Source organism: Herpailurus yagouaroundi, unplaced genomic scaffold (genome assembly GCF_014898765.1).
Source record: "Herpailurus yagouaroundi ecotype Mexico unplaced genomic scaffold, PumYag 100, whole genome shotgun sequence".
NCBI classification, from domain to species: domain Eukaryota; kingdom Metazoa; phylum Chordata; class Mammalia; order Carnivora; family Felidae; genus Herpailurus; species Herpailurus yagouaroundi.
This window is the reverse complement of record NW_024412391.1, coordinates 44,349,156-44,371,327: the sequence shown is the minus strand read 5'-3', so window position 1 is coordinate 44,371,327 and position 22,172 is coordinate 44,349,156. Positions and strand designations below refer to the sequence as shown.

Below are 22,172 nucleotides of genomic sequence, written 5' to 3'. Positions count from 1 at the left end.
GTTTGATCATCATCCAGTGGCAGAAGGCATTATTCATTTCTGTGTCTATGTGAAACTTTGAGTGCCATGAATTAATATGCATGGCTAATTTATCGATACACATTCTTAATTTATAACTATATATCACCCTTATAAGATCTCTACAATACAGACGTACTCAATTGGCTGTAACAGAGAAAGCACATGCTATGCTAAAAGGAAGTTTCATAACTTTGGTGAGTTTTAACAAAATTGCTAAGAGATAAACAATCAACTTTATTACTAATTCAATTAATGCAAAACATCATAATAGTGCTCCATAACGTGGGAGATTTTAGGTGACAATCAGAAAAATGAAAATGTGCATTAAGAGAAGCATTTGATGAAAACCTGTCTTAATGTGAGAAAGCAATGTAGGAATAATTAATTTAATATTTTATGAACTCGTTTTATATGAAGTTTTCAAAACAAAAGACCAAAAACCTTTTTCATTATTTATAAAATAAATAATACAAGAAGCCATTAAGCAGCACAATGAAATTAAGCAAGAATCTGATAATATTAAATTAACCAACAAACTTACTAATAATATTCATACAATGATGTAAACACTCTCTTAAAAATTCTAGTGAAGAAAATTTCTTAGGAAAAGAAGGAACTACATACTTAGGAAAACCACTAGAGAGAGCTCTTCTGTTCCTTAAAAGGTTCCGGTAAAGGTAAGTTAACTGAAGCCTCTGCATTTCTGTGCTTTCTGACAAGACCACCACCTCTGCGCATTGCATTGTCTTGTGGTGGAAGGTCAAGAGGTACATTCGATGGAAAAATATCACATACCTTCAGAATGGGCTTCGTCATCTTTATCATATCTTTCCGAGGCTAACGAAATAGTGTCTGGGGGTCCAGCAAAAGGGTCATCATACTCTTCCCCATCTTCTGCATCACCTATAGAAGAATCAGAGAAAAGTCTTTTACAAATTAGCCACCTTAAGAAATGTTACTGTGTCAAAAGAGGTAAATTTTTCTATTAAACCTAGTCACGGTCATGAAAAAACAAAGTAACAAAACAGGTCCTATTTTAACGTATATCGCTGTAATTTAGATCAAGTACGAGTTTTTGAAAGTCAGCATACAACTGCTTATATCTGGGACAAAAGGATACCAGTTCCAAAATGATGGTGGTCTCTACAAAGATGTATACAAAAAAGTAGAAGCAGGGTAAAACAGAGTGTGTATCCAAAACAAACAAAAGAAGAAACAGAACCAAAATAATGATAACAAACAAACAACAACAACAAAAGGGAAAGCACAACAGAAAGAATAATTCAAATTAATTTTATTTACCTACTCAATAATTTGAAAAATTATGATGAGAAATTGATAATTCAAAGCCAGATGAACATTTTATCTTTTCATGAAAAATCACAGGGTTACATTAGAGTAGATTAAAAATGCTCAGTTCCATTTTCAAGAGCAGGAATCCTTTATGGGAAAAACTACTTTAAAACTCATATCGCCCTTGTAAGTTCACACAGAGTGATTTACAATTTGACACCTTCAATTCTCATTCAGTGATAGATTACCATTTTTTTTTTTAATGTTCTAGCCATTTTCTATGTGATTTCCAAACCCTAGGTGGATTGGTTGGCTTGAAGGCATTGAATCCCCACAATAAAATCTTGTGGTTTGGGTTTTTTCCACATACTCATTTAGAATTTTTTTTAAAGAGTGTATCAGATCTTTGCTAGCCTGGTTACATAGTTACATATAAGCACTCATTTTTCACCCATATTCAACCACATCCAAAGAAAAGTCAACAAAGTTTAAAAAAAAAAAAAGTAGACTTACTACCTATCAATTATCTGTTAACAACTCAAGAGAAAACCAGCCACCTCAAGGATTACCCAAAAAGCATGATGAAAATCTCCATGGGAATCCTAGAGGACCTACATACAGTATTCCTCTTAGAACATAGTCTCTAAGCAGATCCAGATTAAAGCTACTAGTCTCCCCCCAAAAATATCTGTATCCTCTGACACCCACTTAATGGGTAGCACCCTATTTTTCACCGTATCTTTGGTAGAGGAACTAGCAGCCCTTTTCAAAATACTGTCAAAGTAATTTTTTAAAAAATCAATGTTCCTATTTCTTTATAATTTTGGCATTTCGCCGGCATTCATCATCCTTATCCTGAAAAAGCTCTCTCCCATCAGGCGCTAAGAACAGAATGGAGAGGACTATCCTACAGGTTTTGGTGATTCCACCCCAGGCGCACCGTACGGTGATGTTCCTTCCCCAAATAAAATTCCAAGGAACACGTGTAAATACTATCCTTTCTTTAGATCTTAATTTCTTTTTCTTTCAAAATGCTCAAAGTACTTTTCAGAACATTCAGTGATCCCTTGTTTCTCTTACGGAAAGAAGAGTGCTCTGATTTCAAATATGAGGGAAGATAGGGGCGCCTGGGTGGCGCAGTCGGTTGAGCGTCCGACTTCAGCTCAGGTCACCATCTCGCGGTCCGTGAGTTCGAGCCCCGCGTCGGGCTCTGGGCTGATGGCTCGGAGCCTGGAGCCTGTTTCCGATTCTGTGTCTCCCTCTCTCTCTGCCCCTCCCCCGTTCATGCTCTGTCTCTCTCTGTCTCAAAAATAAATAAAAACGTTAAAAAAAATTAAAAAAAAAAATATTAAGGAAGATGGAACCCAATAAAATGCTAGTAAAGATATGTTTGGACATGGAATGACAGCTCACGGAACATAAAGCAGTAAAGATCACAAAATTCTCAATTGCTGTTAGTTGCTGGAGTATCCTTACCTTCTTCCTAAAGTAAGAACTGTTATGGTATGAGTTTTCTAATGATATTTCCTATCATGAACTATAAAATAAATCTTGCTGTGTACAAAATAGTTTCAGGATACCTCAAATACATTACTATTCTGACTTGTATGTAGCTTATTACACTATTGTGAATATAAAAATACAAGATTAAAACCAATGAACACATGGAAGTGATTTTGAAAAAGATTCAGATGCTCAGGCTTAAATCTATTAAACTCTGTGTGGAAATACACAGAAAAAAATTAAAAGTTAAAAAGCTTTGAAAATCAAGATTTTTAAAATAATATCCATTTTATGCTTTTATGTGTATATCCATGAATATACACATACACACATGCACACACACACACACACACACACATATATATATATATATCCAGCAATGTAAAACTGTATACACACACACACACACACACACACACACACACAGCAAAAAGATCATTAAAGCTATAAATTAAATAATACTTAATGTGAGTTCAGAACATTTATACAAATTGGTTCCTAACATGCTAAAGACTTCTGTGGTTTTTGTTTTAAAATAAAAATGTTTCGTATTCTATATTAACATGAAATTGTCTTCAGCTTACCCGTTCCAAGGACTGCAGCTCATTTCAAATGTTTTTTGTAATCAATGTGATGATTTATATTTATCTAAGACAAAATAAGTTAAATACTGCTACTGGCTTCATTTCTACCTCCCTTCCCCCCTTTTTAAGCTCCCTTGAATTAACCCAGAAAGTTAAAAAAAAAAAAAAATCTCTGTGGTTATTCCCTTTTCAACCTGCATTAAGTTGAAAGGACACATCATCTTTCAAAATGGTCTTCTTCATTTTACTGTTGTTCCAGTCATGATCCATCCCTTTTCCTCCTTCCTAATTGGTTTTTTTTTTTTTTTCCAACCCAATAAAGAGCTGTATTACAAGGACCTGTAATTGAACACAGGGGTCGCTGTTGAGTAGTGCAAAGCTTTTTGTTTTCTCTCCAGGGGCTGAGTATTTGCAGCTATACCTGCAAAGTCTTCTATAAATTAAAAGGTAAATGTTCAACTTGTGTTTATGTAATAGAAAACTGAACTCCAAAGCAACAATGGGCATCAGGTAAACGTATCCAATACAATTTACAGACATAATTGAAAGCATTACAGCCTAATCAGACATCTAAAAGAAAAGCAGGCTCAAATGAAATGTCTACAGAATCATTAGTTGGTAGCCATTCTATTACAATCACACATAATGTCAGTGGTGCCTTGAGCCTGTGCCAATGACAACAGCATAAATTTTGCATCTCATTTCTGTGGTCATAAAATTAACGATCAGTTTAAAAATACTTCTTTGTAAAAGTTATTGCGCAAAGAAGAGACATGAATGTGTCCCTGTTATGTACTCACAAGGATAATTATGGGGTTGTTGCTCATTAATACTGTTTCTTGTTTCCCTAGAAAACCATTTGATTTATCCCACAACTTTTAAAAGTTTAATTAACGATACAAAGTTAACAGCTAAAAGATAATGATCCAAGGCTTCCCTTCGTATAATTTCAGTGGCAACTTAAATATCACAGCAAAATCAAAGCTGAATCGTACCACAGCAGCATATTTCTCTGATAAACATTTTTAAATTTATAATAGTTGAGTTCAAATCACTATTATCCCTTCCTTTTTCTATGACTCATTATCAATTAACATTTTCCTAAATGCCTGGAGACGAAGCCCAAATAGCAACTGAAGAGTCATGATCTCTACCACGATTGAAGGTGATTTAACCAATTTACTGCTTGTTTTGTCAAACACAGTCCTATTTTAAACACAATCAGTTAAATATTAAAATAAATAATTAATACACCTAAACTGAGATGATAGCCATTCTTCCTTTAGAGCATGAAAGACAAACCTGAGTAGAAAAATTACTTGAGTGAAAACAAATTAATTTCTAATTCACTACTCAGTTCACTTGTCCAAATTAATTTCTCAAGTAATAAGATACAACTACATTGACAGAATTAAGTATTTAACTTGTCATTTCTTAATAGGATCTGTAGTTTAAGTCTTAAGACTTTGAAAGATGTACGTCACCACAAGTAAGAAGATTCTGTTCATAACTCTCCTAAAATAAGAGGACTTAAGAGCACACAAATATGAGGCGGAGCTTTAAAACAAGCACTACCTCTGAAATATACTTCTGCTATAGGCCCCATAATTTCAGACATATTTAACACATTTATACAAGGCCAGAGATGGGCGGGGGGGGGGGGGGGGGGGCCAGGAGAGAACTTGAGCTATTTGCTCAGATTTCATCAGTGGGATAACTTTCAACCAAACATAAACTATGTTAGAAAGGGGAAAGGAAAGGAAATTAAACATCATCCAAACTTTTGACGTTTCTGCTATTCTTAAGGATTCCATAACAACAAACTGAAATGAATTCCTTCTTACATGACAGGCCTACTATTTAAAAAAGCACTTTAGTCCATTAATAAACTTAATACAAATGAGGTCAAAGGAAATAGCTAAGTAAATCTATGCATATTTAACAATATCAATGAAGTCTCAAGGACAAAATCTATTACGCGATTTTTTTAATTAGAGGAAAAATATTTTAAGGAAGAAAATGAGAGCTTTTTAGCTACGGCATTTAAAAGGAACTGAAAGCAGGGGCACCTGGGTGGCGCAGTCGGTTGAGCGTCCGACTTCAGCCAGGTCACGATCTCGCGGTCCATGAGTTCGAGCCCCGCGTCGGGCTCTGGGCTGATGGCTCAGAGCCTGGAGCCTGTTTCCGATTCTGTGTCTCCCTCTCTCTCTGCCCCTCCCCCATTCATGCTCTGTCTCTCTCTGTCCCAAAAATAAATAAACGTTGAAAAAAAATTTTTTTCTTTAAAAATAAAATAAATAAAAGGAACTGAAAGCAATATATTCACGTTTTTAAGCTACAGACACTAATATTTTACAAATTTGAAAATATTATCTTGAAACATTTGTCTCATATTAATATGCTTGCCCTTCTTTTAGTATTTTATAATTTCCTCAAAAATTACTTGAAAACTGAATATAAAACAAGATTTACTTAAATCTTCTTGAGAAATTAAGTTGAATCTGAGAATACACATTAATATAATATTTATTGACTGTCTCTTATGTGTCACACATAGGTACCTTCATATTATCTTAATCAATTTTTAAAGAAATGAATTGTACCTACATCATCACTGGAGTAAAAACAAGACTAATATAAGGGCAAGATACAAGTGAAACTTATTTTTATCATGCATCTAATATATATTAGAAAATTCTGATTTAGCGGCACCTGGGTGGCTCAGTTGGTTAAGCATCTGACTCTTGGTTTCCACCTCAGATCATGATCTCACGGTTGATAAGATAGAGCCCCATGTCAGGCTCCACACTGGCAGCACACAGCCTGCCTAGGATTCTCTCTCTCTCCTTCTCTTTCTGCCCCTCCATTGTCACTCTCTCTCAAAATATATAAACTTTTAATTTTTAAAAAAAAAAAAGAAAATTCTGTCTTATACTCCAGTCAATAACAGCCTTTACTCAATTAGTAATATATTTTCATTACAAAAATAATTACTTCAGGTCACATTTAAGAGATTTAAGACCATGTTATATGACAGGAATATTCTAAAATAATTATAATTCTATTCTAAAATAATTCTAAAAGTAGCACAGTTTTAGCGCATAAAGCCTAAATTCAGGCATACACTCTATACTATCAGGCTATATTGCAACTAAGAATAGGAAACTAGGGATAGCTACTCCATCATGTACGATATTTGAAGGCTAGAAGAAGGAGCTCTCTACTCTAGATAGAGTAGGCAAAATTTCAAATACTAGGGAACAGGCCAAGCAAGATGGGTTCTGGTTGCTTACATTCAAATCTTTCTTACATATAAGTAAAATAAATGAATTTAGAAAATCAACTGATCATTTACTCTCAAGTCACCATTTATCAGACCTCCTGAAAAGAGAATCTAAGGACACCTGGCTGGCTCAGTCGGTTAAGCTTCCGACTCTTGACTTCAGCTCAGGTCATGATCTCACGGTTTCATGAGTTCAAGCCTGGGATTCTGCTTGGGATTCTTTCTCTCTCCCTCTCTCTCCGCCCCTCCCCCATTTGCACTGTCTCTTTCAAAATAAATACGCTTAAAAAAAAAAAGAGAGAGTCTACACTTGAGTAGTTAAATATATAAGGAGATAAAATGAGGAACCCTTGGGGCGCCTGGGTGGCTCAGTCAGTTAAGCGTCCGACTTCGGCTCAGGTCACGATCTCGCAGTATGTGAGTTCGAGCCCCGCATCGGGCTCTGTGCTGACAGCTCAGAGCCTGGAGCCTGTTTCCGATTCTGTGTCTCCCTCTCTGTCTGACCCTCCCCCGTTCATGCTCTGTCTCTCTCTGTCTCAAAAATTAAAAAAAAAAAAAAAAATGAGGAACCCTTAATAAATTAAAAAAATGAAAACATAAGTCTTCAGACAACAGCTTGCTTCGAAAATGAATATAAACAGCAAATAGAAAATTAACTTAATGAACAAGCTTCAATACTAGGAGCCACTATAATAAAATAAGTTTCTACAAGTACAAACTATTCTCCCCCCACAAAAAAAAAAAAAAGAAAATACTTCTTTTTAAATCCTCTAAGATCTCTGCACCTCAGTGTTTGAACAGTTGTATCAATTCAACTAGTTCTAAGGATTGAAAAACACTGAACTGTAAATTCTGCACTGTGAAATCTCAGGATGAGGGGGGAGCACCTACAGTGTAAGGGGGAGGAGGGAGGGAGGGAGGAAGGGTGACAAACATCTGTGCACACTAGACAAGCTAATAATTCACTAATTCGCTTAATAGAAATGAATAACTCTGAATTAATTCATTTTATTTAAGAACTGTTCACCTGGGCCCTTTTGCTTCCATTAATGATATTAAAATGGTACTTAACTGCCATTTTGAGAAGATAAAATAGCTGAAATCAATAGGAATATAAAAGTGAAAAGGAGGAAAACAGCCTCTATTTACTTCATTGTGACCCCATATTGACCTGAGAGAGAGAGAGAGAGAGAGAGAGAGAGCAGGAAAACAGCCAAAAGGAATTCTGCCCAGGTCTCCTTGGATGAAGATAGCCCAAAACCCCAAAGGGAATTGTAAAAGAAAAAAGAAAAGTGGGGGCGCCTGGGTGGCTCAGTCGGTTAAGCGTCTGACTTCGGCTCAGGTCACGATCTCGCGGTCCGCGAGTCCGAGCCCCGCATCAGGCTCTGTGCTGGCGGCTCAGAGCCCGGAGCCTGCTTCGGATTCTGTGTCTCCCTCTCTCTCTGCCCCTCCCCCGCTCATGCTCTGCCTCTCTCTCACAAAAATAAATAAACATTTAAAAAAATTTTTTAAAAAGGAGCAATATCGAAATACACTTAGATGAATTTATGTAGAGATCTGATAATTAATATCTTCCTATTTTAAAAAAAATGTATCTTGAATACTTTGCAACTATTAAGTACTAACTTTGCTACTCCTAACTACAGGAATAGTTTTTAGAACAAAGCTGAATATACTTTGAAGGTATAACGGCATAAAATTACTCAGCATCTCGTATTTCTCCAAGGTATGCACCTAATTTATCCACAGGCTTACTTTTAAGCAGGCACTCCTGGTGATTAGTTAACTCAATATAGGAATATTAAACTATAAATGACTTAGAGAAAAATGGTTATGGGGAATCTCTGAATTCTGTGTTATTTGAACTCTTATTCTAGGCTCATTTTTCACTTTCTATCAAATACTGTACAAATTTCCATTCTCTTTAGAAACAAAGACTATATCTCAGTAATATCTATACATCTGAACAAGCTCCTACCCTATTATTGAATCGTATAGTTACACAATGACTTCATTTTCATGCTTTCTTAGCTTAAAATTTGTTAATGTACAAATAATTAAGTCACAATGAGAGTTTAACAAATAATCACCAGAACAAAATATGTCTAATACAGAATCTGAAATCTAGTATTCCTCTATAAACACTGCCCTGTATAAAAGTTATAATAAGAATGTATAAATTCATTATTTCTATATTCAACTAAGCAAAATGCAGTATAATTAAGCCCACAGTTGAAGACTGGTTGTAGAGTACAAAGAAGTAGGTATTTGTGGGGAAGAGGATTTTCCTTGTCTTCTCTTTATTTAATAATGTTAAAGATTTCTGGGGCAACTGGGTGGCTCAGTTGGTTAAGCATCCGACTTTGGCTTAGGCCATGATCTCCTGGTTTGTGAGTTCAAGCCCCGCACCGGGCTCTGTGCTGACAGCTCAGAGCCTGGAGCCTGCTTCGGATTCTGTGTCTCCCTCTCTCTCTGTCCCTCCCCGACTTGTGCACATGCTCTCTCTCTCTCTCTCTCTCTCTCTCTCTCTCTCTCTCAAAAATAAATAAACATTAAAAAAAATGTTTAATAGTGTTAAAGATTTCCATACGAAAAAAAAAATCTCATTCCCTCCAATCACAGTGATCTTGACAATTTAATGTGAAAGGAAACTATGGTTTCCTTTTAACTATTTGGGTTTAGGGTTGTCTGGTTAATTCTTGGTTTACCGAAACCGTCATTACTCTCAGTTGGCAGAGGTATGAATTACTCTGTGGTGTCTGCTAACCCTCGTTAGAAGATGCCATACTGTTTTCCTCCCAGACCCAGATCCTAACTTCACATAGGTTAGCTGACCTCATGTTGTGACCCTCATACCAGCATCCCCAGGCTTCAGGTCATGACCTATGAATTAGCATCCTGGAAGTAAGGGCCATACCCAGTTTCCCTTACAGAAGTGAAGACGTGAAAGTAGTAACTTCCTATGCCTTTCTTGTTTTGGTTTGCAACATGCTAAACAACCAACCCTCAAATCTAAAGGAAGACAATCAGGTTACCTGCATGCTCAAGTATTTCAAACCAATCAAACTGAACTCCCTTCTTTGAACATTTCCATAGCATACACGTATTCACATCAAAAGAATCACAATGATAATAAAAAAAAAAATCATTTGAAAAAATTTTGTCCGTGTTTCCAGACATAAACTGATACTGTCTTTAAGGCAATTGTCCTGTAAAAACATAAAAACATCATTACCTGGGAGCAGCCGGCCCCAGGCCCTCCTGAGCCCACTGCTACTATAAAATCATCTCTGCTGTGGCAAATGGTGTTGGCGTGGTATTTCACCTGTGCTTTACCAAATCATTCCATGCGTAACTGCAAGTATATCCTTTTCTTAACACATTTCGGCCACAACGTGCTTTAAGAAACATTAACACCTAAGGATAGCAAATACATAAGATGTCTGCACCAGATTGTGCAGAGTAGATCCTGGATATGCTTTTTAATTTTTTTCTCAGCAGGGGGAGCTCGCACTCTCATCTTGAAAGTCTAGGTATACAATATGGAAATTTAAATTTTGATCCCAACTATCAAACGTCAGTATGTATTAGATTACCCTACCGAACCTCTGCATAAGAAAAATAAAATGTCAAGTCTGACAAACTTGAAAATTTACCTTTGTCTTGAAATTCCTGAAGATAGCTGGAAAAGAAAGCAAGAACATTATATTTTAAAATGAGGGTTGACAAACCAAAACAAGGTCTGTTTGTTGGCAATAATTCAAATCTATTTTAAAATCTGCATTATAAACACACATTTAGAGAAAAAGTACTTCCCATCCTGAAATGACAATTCCAAAAGGCTTATGGGTTTATAATAAAAGTATTTTTGAAGACTGAAGTTAGAGTAGTAAAATCAGAATCTTTAAAATGCACCACATACATTTACTCATTTCCATATCTAGAGGTATTTATATTAAAATTCTCAAGCTACCTTTGTCCTAGCATGTAAACCCAATACACCCTCAAAAAATCAAACGAACAGTTGGATTTCGGTAGCATGCTTAGAAAAAATATATAATCAAGAACATCCACACACACACACACAAAAAAGGATAATATGATAAGCATGTCGGTTTTTAAAAACTATTATAGAGGACATATATTTTGTCTTTACAGTATTTAACACCAACTAAATTGGACATAAAAAAAGTTAATTCTGTGATAATTCTTTATTAAATGTTAACTACAAAGTTGCTTCTAAGTAAGAAATAAGTAACAAATGGCAAGGAAGTGACTTACATAGACTTCACATCTTTTATCTTCTTAATAAGGGATTCTCTCTTTTCCTTTGCTTTCTTGGATAAATTTTCCCCTCTCAGTGTGTCTGCTACAAATGTTTCAACATCTAAACCATGAAATATAAGAAACAGGATACAAATTATTGGAAAGAATCATTTTTTGCGAAGACAAATAGGACAATGATTGTTTCTACCCATAAGTGTTAATATCTGTACAATTTGTTACAGTTATTTATCAATCCAAAGCATAACAGTTGAAATATGTTTCAAATACTAAGTTGGACAAATCTGTTCACCACTTAGCTAATAAAATTTGTATGCTCTACTTATGCTTAGCACAGCAAATGCTATTTGGATGTTTGGCATCATTAAACCGGGGAGAAGCGCACAAGTTTTAATAAACTACGGTGCCCCATAAAACAAATTCTCTCATATAAAAGCAAGCACAGAGCTTTTATGCATGTGTTACTATCATTTTATAATATTTGGGAAGTTCCTATGTGAACAGGTCATTCACAATATAATATCGATATAAACTAATGTCTCTGGCAAGGGCCTGTTTTTCCCAGTGTAATCCATTTTGAGGTATGTGCAATATTTAATGTTTTAAAGGAAAAACTAAATCCCTTTTTCTAACCAAGATTCCCAGATCAAACCCCCTCCTTCCTACCTGCTCCACCCATTCTGACCAGCCACCTTCAAAAATTGAAAGAAAAAAAAAAACCAAAACCTCTGTTGTGTGGTTTTGTGTGTTCTTGCTTCTTGCCTTGGTATTACCACCTGGAAATATTTTTTTAAATAAAGTTAAGAAGTGGCAAAAATACATTTGTCCACTATTTAGAAATATAGTAACCTAGAAATAAGATTTTCACAGATTCATATAACATTTCCACAGAGCCTCCTTTTTTTAAAATTTAGTAAACTTGTGAATTATTCTGCTTTCTAGTTCTCACTAGTACAAGATTCCAACTAATCCTTACTGGTTTGATTTTATAATAGCCCCATTCTTATTGTTCATGAAACATTATGCAACTTTAATTTTTATTCAGGAGTTCAAATCTTTGAGATATCTAATATAATGGACCATGAAAAAATTTTAAAGTAGGTATGACTGTAAACCATCCATATTTCCTATTGAAAAGACGTGGGTATATTTTACTTTCTTTTTATTTATTTAACTACTTTGTCTCCTAACTCACACTGACAAAAAGATAGTATAAAAGCATATAATAATAGTATATATAATTAATTCAAAGCGGTATAACAGTCTTTCAACTGTACTTATAATTAACAATTTAAAACCTAGTATTTGAGATAGAATGTTATAATCGATTTTAAATTCTTGATTACAAAAGTATCTTGATCCAATAAGCAAGTTGATTAAACTGTTATCCCATATATTCATCATAAATGTATAGAGGTAATTTTTCACTAAATCAGTATGACAAGTGAAAGAATTAAAATTTAATCCTGGAATAATTTTTTTAAATAGCTTTCTGGTTTGACGGCCATTAATGACTAATGTTACAAGTAAGTATCAAGATGAAATGAAAGCAAAATGTCACAGCTTCTCTTTACAAAATATGGAGCGGTCCATATTTTGAAGGGGACATAGAGGCATAATCCATAACCAGTGCAAATTAGACTCAGATTTCTAAAGTGAGTTCAAAATAATGAAACTTATTTAAAAAAAAAAATCACTCTCTCCTAAACTCTTTAATTTTTGTACACAGAGAAACAAGCAACCTTTGGACATTCACACATCAGGTGAAATGGAAAAGATCACTGGCTTCTCTGAGGTGGTTAGAATGAATCTGGTAACAAAGTGGAATATGGGAAGGAGCAGCACATCTGCTGCTTCTTTCTTCCAACCGAACTCAATACTTGGGAGAAGCTCTTGCACGATGATTGGTGAATTGTCTGCTTAATGTGACGCTCACTCAGTGTTTGTCTTTAATTCCCTCATCCACAAGTATTTAATTGCCTATTTTACATTTTCATTATACAATCCAAATTTAAACAAACGGGATCTATTTTAAATCTCTGGAAGCAATAACAGAAGGAATTACAGCCCAAGAGTTATTTCTTTAAGAGGTCATTTCAGTTCTACAAAAACTCGGAAAACATAAAAAGCTGCAATGCTCTAACACTCCCCCCCAAATATTTTTAAAATACTGACCCATGCTATTTTATGAGGAAATGCTTGCTGAAAGAATGTGTGATTCTAGGAAGAATCCGTGTTGTTTGTTTGTTGAGGGGGAGGAGATTCGGAGATCGGGCACGGGGAAAAAGATCTGTATTTTTACAGGTTTGATGTATTTATTCTTAAATTAATCCCAGAAGGGGGGTTAAGGCAACTAAAAAGATTTAATAAACACCGATTTCTTAAAATAAGTTATTTTCCAAGGAGACGTGAAAAGTGTAAGAACTGTTTTTGCTGTTTTCTGGGGGGGGGGGGGGGTCTCCCGCTCTTTTTTTTTTTTTTTTTTTAACAAATGAGTTAGGAACTTGAAAGTGGAATTGATTCCTGAAATCTTAGTTTGTTGGTGCCCACAGATTCAGTCGGTTTTGAAGTTTTTGAACTCCGGGCTATTTCTTAAAATCCACACTGTGCCCATTTATTTTCGAACTGAACCAAGCAGCCTCTCCCGAGCCCCGGACACCCTCTGGGTGAGCGGGGGACCTTCCACCGGGTCCCTGCGGGAAGCAGGCGTCCCGTTCGTCCAGCGCAAAGACAGGGCGAGCGCTGCAAAGTGACTCGGGCTTTCCTGGGAGACGTTTCGGCTCCACGGTCCTCAAACACTCGCCACTCCCTCCGACTGTTAAACCCCAGGGTCCACGTCACGGGCGCTGTGAGCAGGGAGCACTGGGTTTGGGGCAGCGCCCTCGCCAGACAAACGCGACTGGATCTGCGGCTTTGTAGCTCAGAGCCAGGGTAATATTTCAAAAGCGGCCAATAAAAGTCCTGGACAAATCAAGCGCTCCTCCGGCTGGTCGGAAAAGAGATTTGAAGCTTTTGATTGTGCCCTGAGTAGCCCTGCAAACGATAAACTGGCAAGCGTGTTAGCCCTCTCCTACCTTCCTTTAGGGGTCGTGTCCCTCGGTTAATATGTAGATTTCACTGACTCCAGTATGCCTGTAATTCGGGGAACAGCCGTAATTCGATTGCAGGAAAAGGTCAGCCCGCCTCCTCGCTAGCCTCTCGGCCTGGCGAGTTAGAATTCCTCTTCCTCAGAGGGAGGGGTCTCCATTCACGCAGTCACCAAAGCGTGGGGACCCACCCGGCTCGCGTGGAGAATGCGCAGCTCCCAGGAGCCCCGATGCAGCAGGTTTAACCCCCACCCCCGCCCCCGCCCCGCCCGCGGCCACACAGACCTCGGGTCAGCGCCGCTGGTACTTAACCCCAGAATTAGCCCCATCTCCATCAGCCTCTGCCCCGGAGTCATCGCCAAGGAAAGAGTTATCCCAGGGACTGTAAATGTCGTAGTGATTTTTGTTCCTGTTACCCCTTAACACTGTCAAGAATAAACCTTATCTCCCGGTACAACTGTAAAGATCTGGGGGAGAGGGCCCTGAGATCAGACTTACAACTGCTCTGTAGATAACTATTAACGTCTGAAAACAAAATGAAAAGATGACATCATGTCTTGGCTCAGCAATCTTCAAGCAGTTGAAGTTAAAAATCTCTCAAAAGCCATAGGAACCCCTAAGAGGCAAACACTTAGCATACCCCAAATCATCGAATGGTACTCCAATTACCCTTTTTTTTCCTGTACATGTGGACCCCCAGAAAAACTGCCTACCGCTCACGTCTTCCCTTAGAGCCCAAGTGGCTAGGACAGGTATCTAACACATCACACACACACACACACACACACACACAGAGCCTCTGTGCTGGCCTGAATTGTATGGGAGTCCACTACCATTTGCTCAGCCCCAGATCAATAACATAAGTGTAAAACCAATTACACCTCACCCCCAAATGGCTTTACTACTTAATTGCACATCTTTCTCTACTTTATGAATTGGGCCAGGTTTCACTAAGAATTCACGAAGGTACTATTACTAAACTTACTATGGTAAGAGTCCCAGCCAAACTTTAGGCTGACATCAGAACAAAATAAATAAATAAAATAAAATAAAATAAAATAAGCTTTTTTTCTCAGCTAAAGGGAGGTGTATGGTCTGACCAAACACCTACTGGTAAAAACATAAAAATCAATCAAACGGCGGGGCACATGTAGATCAATGGAGCCAATGCCCAAAGTTGGAAAATGGCTAATTGAAAAGTTATTGATTCCTTAATCAATGTCTTTCTCCTGATTACCTAGCACTTTTACAGGTTACGGTTATATTGTGAATTTTCCAAACATGGAAGAAGAAATGTGAACAAGCACAAGGAGTTCTCATAGTACAATAAGTAAAACATTCCTAAGTCTTAGAATCCAATCATCTGACAAAATTTTCAAAATTGGCTTTGGAGGCTAAATGATTTATTCTGATAGAAAACTGGGCTGTTGAAGAATACAGATGAACATCTTTCACCTCTAAAAGATGACTCTTGATAAATAACACCTTATAATAATCAAAATCTTTTTACCACTCATTTTCAAAGAAGCCACAGTGAATAACAGATTAGTCTGAGATTTACACTAGATTCACGGTTAGGTAGCATCTATTGTAATGTGTTCAGTATGTGATTGAGAAAGAAATGTAAACTCAGTGGAATGAAAAAGATAGACTTGGCTTTAATTGAAAAAGACAAACTAAGTGAATAATGAGTATATAAAAACTAGCCTATGCCACTTTTATCACCCATATATGACACTTAATCTTAAATTTATGAGAGACAACTGAACTGTGTTTCAAATCACCAGAGGGTTTTCCAATGCTGTTGTTTCTATCTTCTTTCTAGTAATATTTTAATGCTGGTAATGTAGAGATAAACTCATTTGGAAATTTTTTATAGACTTCTCATTTTTCAATATATTTAGATTCCTTTTTTTTATTAAAGAAAGCCAGTGATAACTTGGGTTGAATAACTATAAAAATCATACATACTATCAAGAGCTTTATTTAGTAATCTGAGATAAAAAATACTTTCAATGGAAACCGATGTTGGAAAACAAGTCAGCCAAAGATCCCCTCCTAAAAAAAGGTAGAATATTATATGCTTAATAAAGGCAAATAATTTTTTAGTATCACATCTTAATTCATCTACATTATTTGACCCATACAAGAAATTTTAAAATTTTTGATCCCTTGACTTACAAACACATATTCCTATTTCTAGAAGAGAAAACCTTAGAGGTGTCATAGTCTGATTTCACTTTGAGATCAAATGTCTTCTTATCAGCTTGATGCTCATTAGCTATTACCGTCAAAATAGGGCAGGCTTATTCTTGCTCGGTAGGAAAATCCAGGTGCTGAAGAAGTAGGTGACTATTGGTGACTCAGTAGGTGGCACTCTTCCCTTTACATACTCAGCCAATGCCCCAGAAGGAAATTATGGGACACTAGATGTACCATAAATAATTCTCATAGGAAAAATAAACCCAAAATGTTGACCAAATTATAAACAGAACTTAGGAAAGGTGGAAATCAAACCATACTATTCTCAGCATTGAAAAAATTTTCCCTCTATTTCAACTGAACTGCATTCTGTATAGATTTTAATGTGTGAAGCTTAAAAAAAAAAAAAAAAAAAAAAAAAGAGAGAGTTCTGGAAATCCCCAGTAGGGGAAAATGCAATATTTCTAACCAAGCCTGCCATGTGAAAAAATTTCACACAGATATTGCAGAAACAATATGGCCACTTTGTTTACTGTTTGTTTGGTTTGGTTTTGATTTTTCAGAGTCCTGACAACCACTATTTTGTTCTTTTAACGTTGGTGTCATTTTCTAATTTAATAAAAAGGAACTTATATCCTCTTACAGGCTTCCTTTTTAAACATGTTGTCCTAAAACAAATGTATGCGAATGAATGGGAATATCTGATTGCAAACCACTAAGGCTCCAGTATTCAAAGGGTGATTAAACAAATGAAGGGGGTTGGGGGCCAGTGCTTCTAGTTCCTCTCACTTTCCTGCCTGCCTGGAGGAAAAACTCACATAAATCAAGATTATTCTTGCTGTTAGCCCTAGTCAAAATATTTGGATGTAGGAAAAGATTAAATGCACAAGATTTGGAATTATCCATTGCTTCCAATTATCCAGGCGAAACCTCTCCTTCCAATGTTGCGGAAAAAAAAACATTAAAGGTTGCCTGTCGTGCCTATGGCAGGTCGAAATTGACTTTTAACAAAAAATCTGTAAACTTTTTCTCTATTCATGTAACAGAAGAATAAAACAACGCTTTCATAAGGAGCATAGGCTTTCAAGATTTAATATACTGATTCCACAGAAATATAAATCGCTGACAGTCAAAACTATACAGCCACTTTTCCAAGAGTATCATTAAATGTGAGTTAAGAATGATAGCATCTATGGGTTTTTGCATTTCGATAGAACGTTTTAGAGGGAAAGAAATGAGAGGAGAGGGGAACAAATATCGAAGCCTAAAACTGCTACAATCAGAAAGAAAAATAGAGAGAAAATAATATAAATTGGTAAGAATACCTTTGAGCACCTATAGCGCAATCAAGCAGTTGAAATGTCAAACATTTGACACAGAGGACATATAACGCTTTGGAAAATAGGCACACGAAACACAAAGGGAACTGTCCAAAGCAATGTTATTTTGATAGGCATTATCTTTTGACTTGATATCCTTTTCTTCTGTAGGCAAGGGATTTCAAGTGCCTGAAAAGTCTAGTTCCTTGTCTTCTCTGGCTTGGAATTCTAGCACAGCACCATGAATTCATTGTTAGAGAGCTCAACTGTTAACTACAACCACGGCTACCAAAATCTCCTTCTTGGTTCCAAAGAAAGTACTAGGTAATCCAGCAATCTCTAAAATGTAAGCCAATGCTCTCCCTGTAGAGTTTTAGTAATTTTTAAATCTAGCCATGTACTATTACCCAACACATTTGAATTATGCAAATAATCATGTACAACCCCAACAGAAGTTTTTGGATGGAAACTGTGAAAAGGCTGCAGAGAACGTTTATTCCCGAAACCTTTCCTACCCCCAAAAGAGTTTAATTACAGTCAAACATAAAATGTTAAGCAACTTTATTTGAATGATGAGTTAAAAAAGAAAACTGAAAAAACACTGGTTCACTTGCTTCATTTCTTTAAAAAGTATAGATAGACAATAGATATTTTCTCATATCCATACCTCTTAAAAATGTCCTCTGAAAATAAAGTATAAGCCAAATTTACAATCTCCAAAATGTTAGTATTTTACTATTTGTTTTTAATACTTCATGTGTTTTAATATGTGGCTTGCTTTCATGTGAAAAAATGAGAACAACAGTAAGATGACTTTTAAAACACTCATTTCAGACATTATGCAGGCAAATTAACTGACCAAAGAGAAATAAAGGAAGTTAGCATTTGGAGATAATTTAAATATTATGTAATTCTAAGCTTTCAACTAAATTACAAAAATAAGGGCCACACGAAATATTTGTAATTATGGGGATCAGAGAATAATGAGTCTCATAACCTATAAATCATACTATGTGCAAATGTTTGATTATGGACCCAAACAACAAACTGCTTACTGTTGGGAGCTCTCAAGCTTTAAAGGGGTGTACCCAGAGGTCTGCACTTTAGTTCTTAAATTCAAAAAGTTCACACCTAGAAAATCCTGAAAGTGGTGCCATCTACTTTTGGAATAATGATAAACACTTCTCTGGTCTGGTTATTAAAATAGTATTCTAAACACACAATTCCAGCAGCGTAACAATGAAAATGTTAACTGTCGTAAAATAAAAGCAGTACTCGAGTGAAACTCTCATATAATGGAATAAAAGCTGCCTTAAACCAGTCTTTACAGTTCTTTATATCTCCCTTAGTGGTACCCATTAATGACAATAAGCAATTCTTAGAGTAAAATACTATACCACCACAAATGCATTTATCACCCTGTAATCATGTTCAAACATAAGTCTCCATTCACACACTACTGGTTTTATTCTCTTGATCATATTCATGATGCTAACCAGCAAAACAGCATATTAGGAGATTTGGTCTCACACTGCTATAACAGCAACTTACTATTTAAAATGCCACAGGTCAGATATTAAGGGTTAAAATAAGCACCTTGTAATATACATCCAAAAGAAACTCTTTTAATCCAGTTATCCATGAGCAATATTGAAAGATAAATACTTAGGAGATGACTCAAGTAAAACAATCCAAATTCAGTTTCTAGAATTCTGATGTACGCAAGACAAAGTGAATGATGATAAGAATTCCAAGAGCATCAGGATAGGTAAGATTTGTGCTACCCTAAAAAGATGTATTTTCTGCCTTGTGCAGAAATATACATCTCCATATCTAGTATAGTGATGGACTATAGCAGTGGATTCGTCACAGCCTTGAAGAACCGCATCCTGAACTCCTAACGTAAGTTCCTATAAATGGTCATTCAAGACTTAAAAGGAGAAGATGAGGATGCAAAGATGTACTTTCATCGTGTGACACAGGAAGTTGGACCTTAATACATACTTCCTTTTTTGTTTTAATATGTTACTCAAGCTGAAAACAAGTGGCTATTTGAGAATCAAGCCCTCTTTCAAAGTCTTAAATATGAGCACAATGAATGTTTAAGAAAAATGGGAGTTTTGGAAATGACAAAACCTTGCGTCCCACAACCCCTAACACCTGTAGCTCAGACATCTTTTTGCATTTTTACACCCTTCTCCTCCATTGGTCAGGCCACCAAAGGACTACTTCTTTGACTTCTAATCCCTTCCCAGTTCTCACACACGCATTACTATTCCCTCTCCCTCCCTCGCCTCTCTTTCTCACACACGCACACGACGTCCTCACGATGCATACAGAAATGTCCTGATCCAATTAGTGTAGCTCATCAAAAAGGGCTCCCCCAACATCCTCGGACCAAATTTCAACACACGCCCACTCCCTTCCTCAAACCCCTCTTTCCCCATTCCCAGTCCCGCTCCCACCGGCCAGGACACATGGGAAGCGTGGGGAGGGAGAGCATAGGCTCTGAATGCTTCTGTCCCCACCGGCTCGCCGTCCCCTGGCCCCCGCCCCCGCCCCGGCAGCGTTACCCGCCCCCTTCCCGCTCTTTACCTGCCAACAGGTTCCTAATTTCCTCAGGGAGGGGGTAGGGAGAGGAGGTGCTGCTGGGGTTGGGCATGTTAGGGAGCGCGAGGCGTGCGGAGGGGAAAGACCTGTGCTGAAAAGGGAATCGACGGCCTGGAGTTGCGGCTGCGACCTAGACTCGGGCTAGCGGTCCCGCTAAGGGCAGCGGGGCTACGAGTCCGGACACTGCCGGGCCGGGGTTCACAACAAGGAAGTCACTAAAGCCCCAGCCAGCAGCGGCCGGACTCTCGGCCCAGCCCCTCCTGGCAGATCGGGGCGGGGCGATGGGCTGGGAGGAGAACCAAAGGGCCTGAGGGGCCGAACTGCGCATGTGTATCCTTCGGTTTTCCTAGCCTCGGAAAAGCGCTTCAGAACAGGCCACGCCCACCTCTACGTAAGGGAGCGGGAGGAGCCGCTGGTGGGAAGGGAGCGAACTCCGGCTGCATCAGCTGATCCGGAGCCTGAAGCGCCTTGCAGCCATTTTGGTTACTGGTACCTCCACAACTGCTGATCGTTTCTCCAGGATCCCGAAAATTAAGGTGTCCATAGTACCTCTAAGTTTTCCGATTAAGGGACCTCTGGCCAACGGTAAGCCCGGCCGAGGTTTAACACCTCGCATAGTAACCCGCAGGAATTTTCAGCCTCCCTAAACTATTCTGGCTTTCTTTGTCCGATTGAATGAGGTAACCAAGACCCATCTTCCGCCAGTCTTCCCTGAGAGGTCAGTCTGGAACTGCTCCAGAAGGCAATCCGATTGGCTCTTAAAATTACTTTTCTGCCTGATTCTTATTGTTGGGGCGACTTCCCCCGGTACAAATGAAGAGTGAGGAGTTCTAGTCACTGGCCTTTTGAGTTAAAAAATATATATAGCTAAATAGACATCGATACTACTGTCCCATCTGTAAACATCAAAAAGAAAATTGCAAGTGATTAGAATGGAATTATAAAATGTGTTCAATCCAACCTGATCGTTTAGTCAACAAAATGCTTATTGCATGTCTTCTATCTGTAAATCGTAACAGATTTTCACTAAAACCCCAAAGACACGTTCTGGTGTCTTTAAAGTAAGTGTGTGTGTGTGTGTGTGTGTATTCTGTATACGGTGTATATTCTCTATATATGTATATACCAAATATGTGTGTGTATGTTTATATATGCTTAATGCCCCCCCCCCACACACACACACTTCATATGAGAACTGCCCTGGCAAAACTCTTTCCTTCATGCTACTACTGTATTGTAAACACTGTATTGTGGTTCCAATCACAGTGTAAATTGTTTATTCCTCTAGCCTCCAACCCTCACTAAATCAATAGTCCTCAAATTTCAGTTTGCATTGCAATGACAGAACTATTAACAATACAGAGTCTCAAATTCCACTCCCAGAGATTCTGATTCTACTTAGGGTGGGACCTGATTATTTGCATTTTAAATAAGCCCCAGGTAGTTCTGATTCTAGACATCCTGAGATTTGTTGGGGCTTTTTGTTGTTGTTGTTTTTAATTTAAATTTTAGTTAGCATACAGTGCAATATTGGTTTTAGGAGTAGAATTCAGTGATTCATCACTTACATACAACACCCAGTGCTCATCACAGTAAGTGTCCTCCTTAATACCCATCACCTGTCTAGCCCATCTCCTACCCACCTCCCTCCATAAACCTTTAGTTTGTTCTCTCTTTTAAGAGTCTCTGGTGGTTTTGTTTCCCTCTCTTCTTTTCCTCCCTTCCCATATGTTCATCTGTTTTGTTTCTTAAATCTCACATCCGAGTGAAATCATATAGTATTTGTCTTTCCGTGATTGTCTTCTTTCGCTTAGCATAATACATTCTAGGTCCATCCACATGGTTGCATATGGCAAGATATTGTTCTTTTTGATGGCTGAGTAATATTCCATGGTGTGTGTGTGTGTGTGTGTGTGTGTGTGTGTGTGTGTGTGTGCGCGCGCCACATCTTCTTTATCCATTCATCAGTCAGTGAACATTTAGGTTC

At 37.4% G+C, this 22,172-nt stretch overlaps 1 protein-coding gene across 2 annotated transcripts in view; it reads right to left on the bottom strand.

Moving 5' to 3' along the window:
* The window catches only part of SKAP2 (src kinase associated phosphoprotein 2), a 186,035-nt gene extending 165,607 nt beyond the window's left edge, over nt 1-20,428 (bottom strand). For both annotated transcript variants that reach the window (XM_040472395.1, XM_040472396.1), the window contains exons 1-4: nt 20,171-20,428; nt 10,966-11,071; nt 10,341-10,366; nt 817-924 (exon numbers count right to left, since the gene is read on the bottom strand). In XM_040472395.1, the coding sequence (XP_040328329.1) occupies nt 817-924; nt 10,341-10,366; nt 10,966-11,071; nt 20,171-20,237 (307 nt within the window). In that variant the 5' untranslated portion in view covers nt 20,238-20,428. The remainder of the gene's footprint in view (nt 1-816; nt 925-10,340; nt 10,367-10,965; nt 11,072-20,170) is intronic.
* Between the last annotated feature and the right edge of the window lie 1,744 nt (nt 20,429-22,172).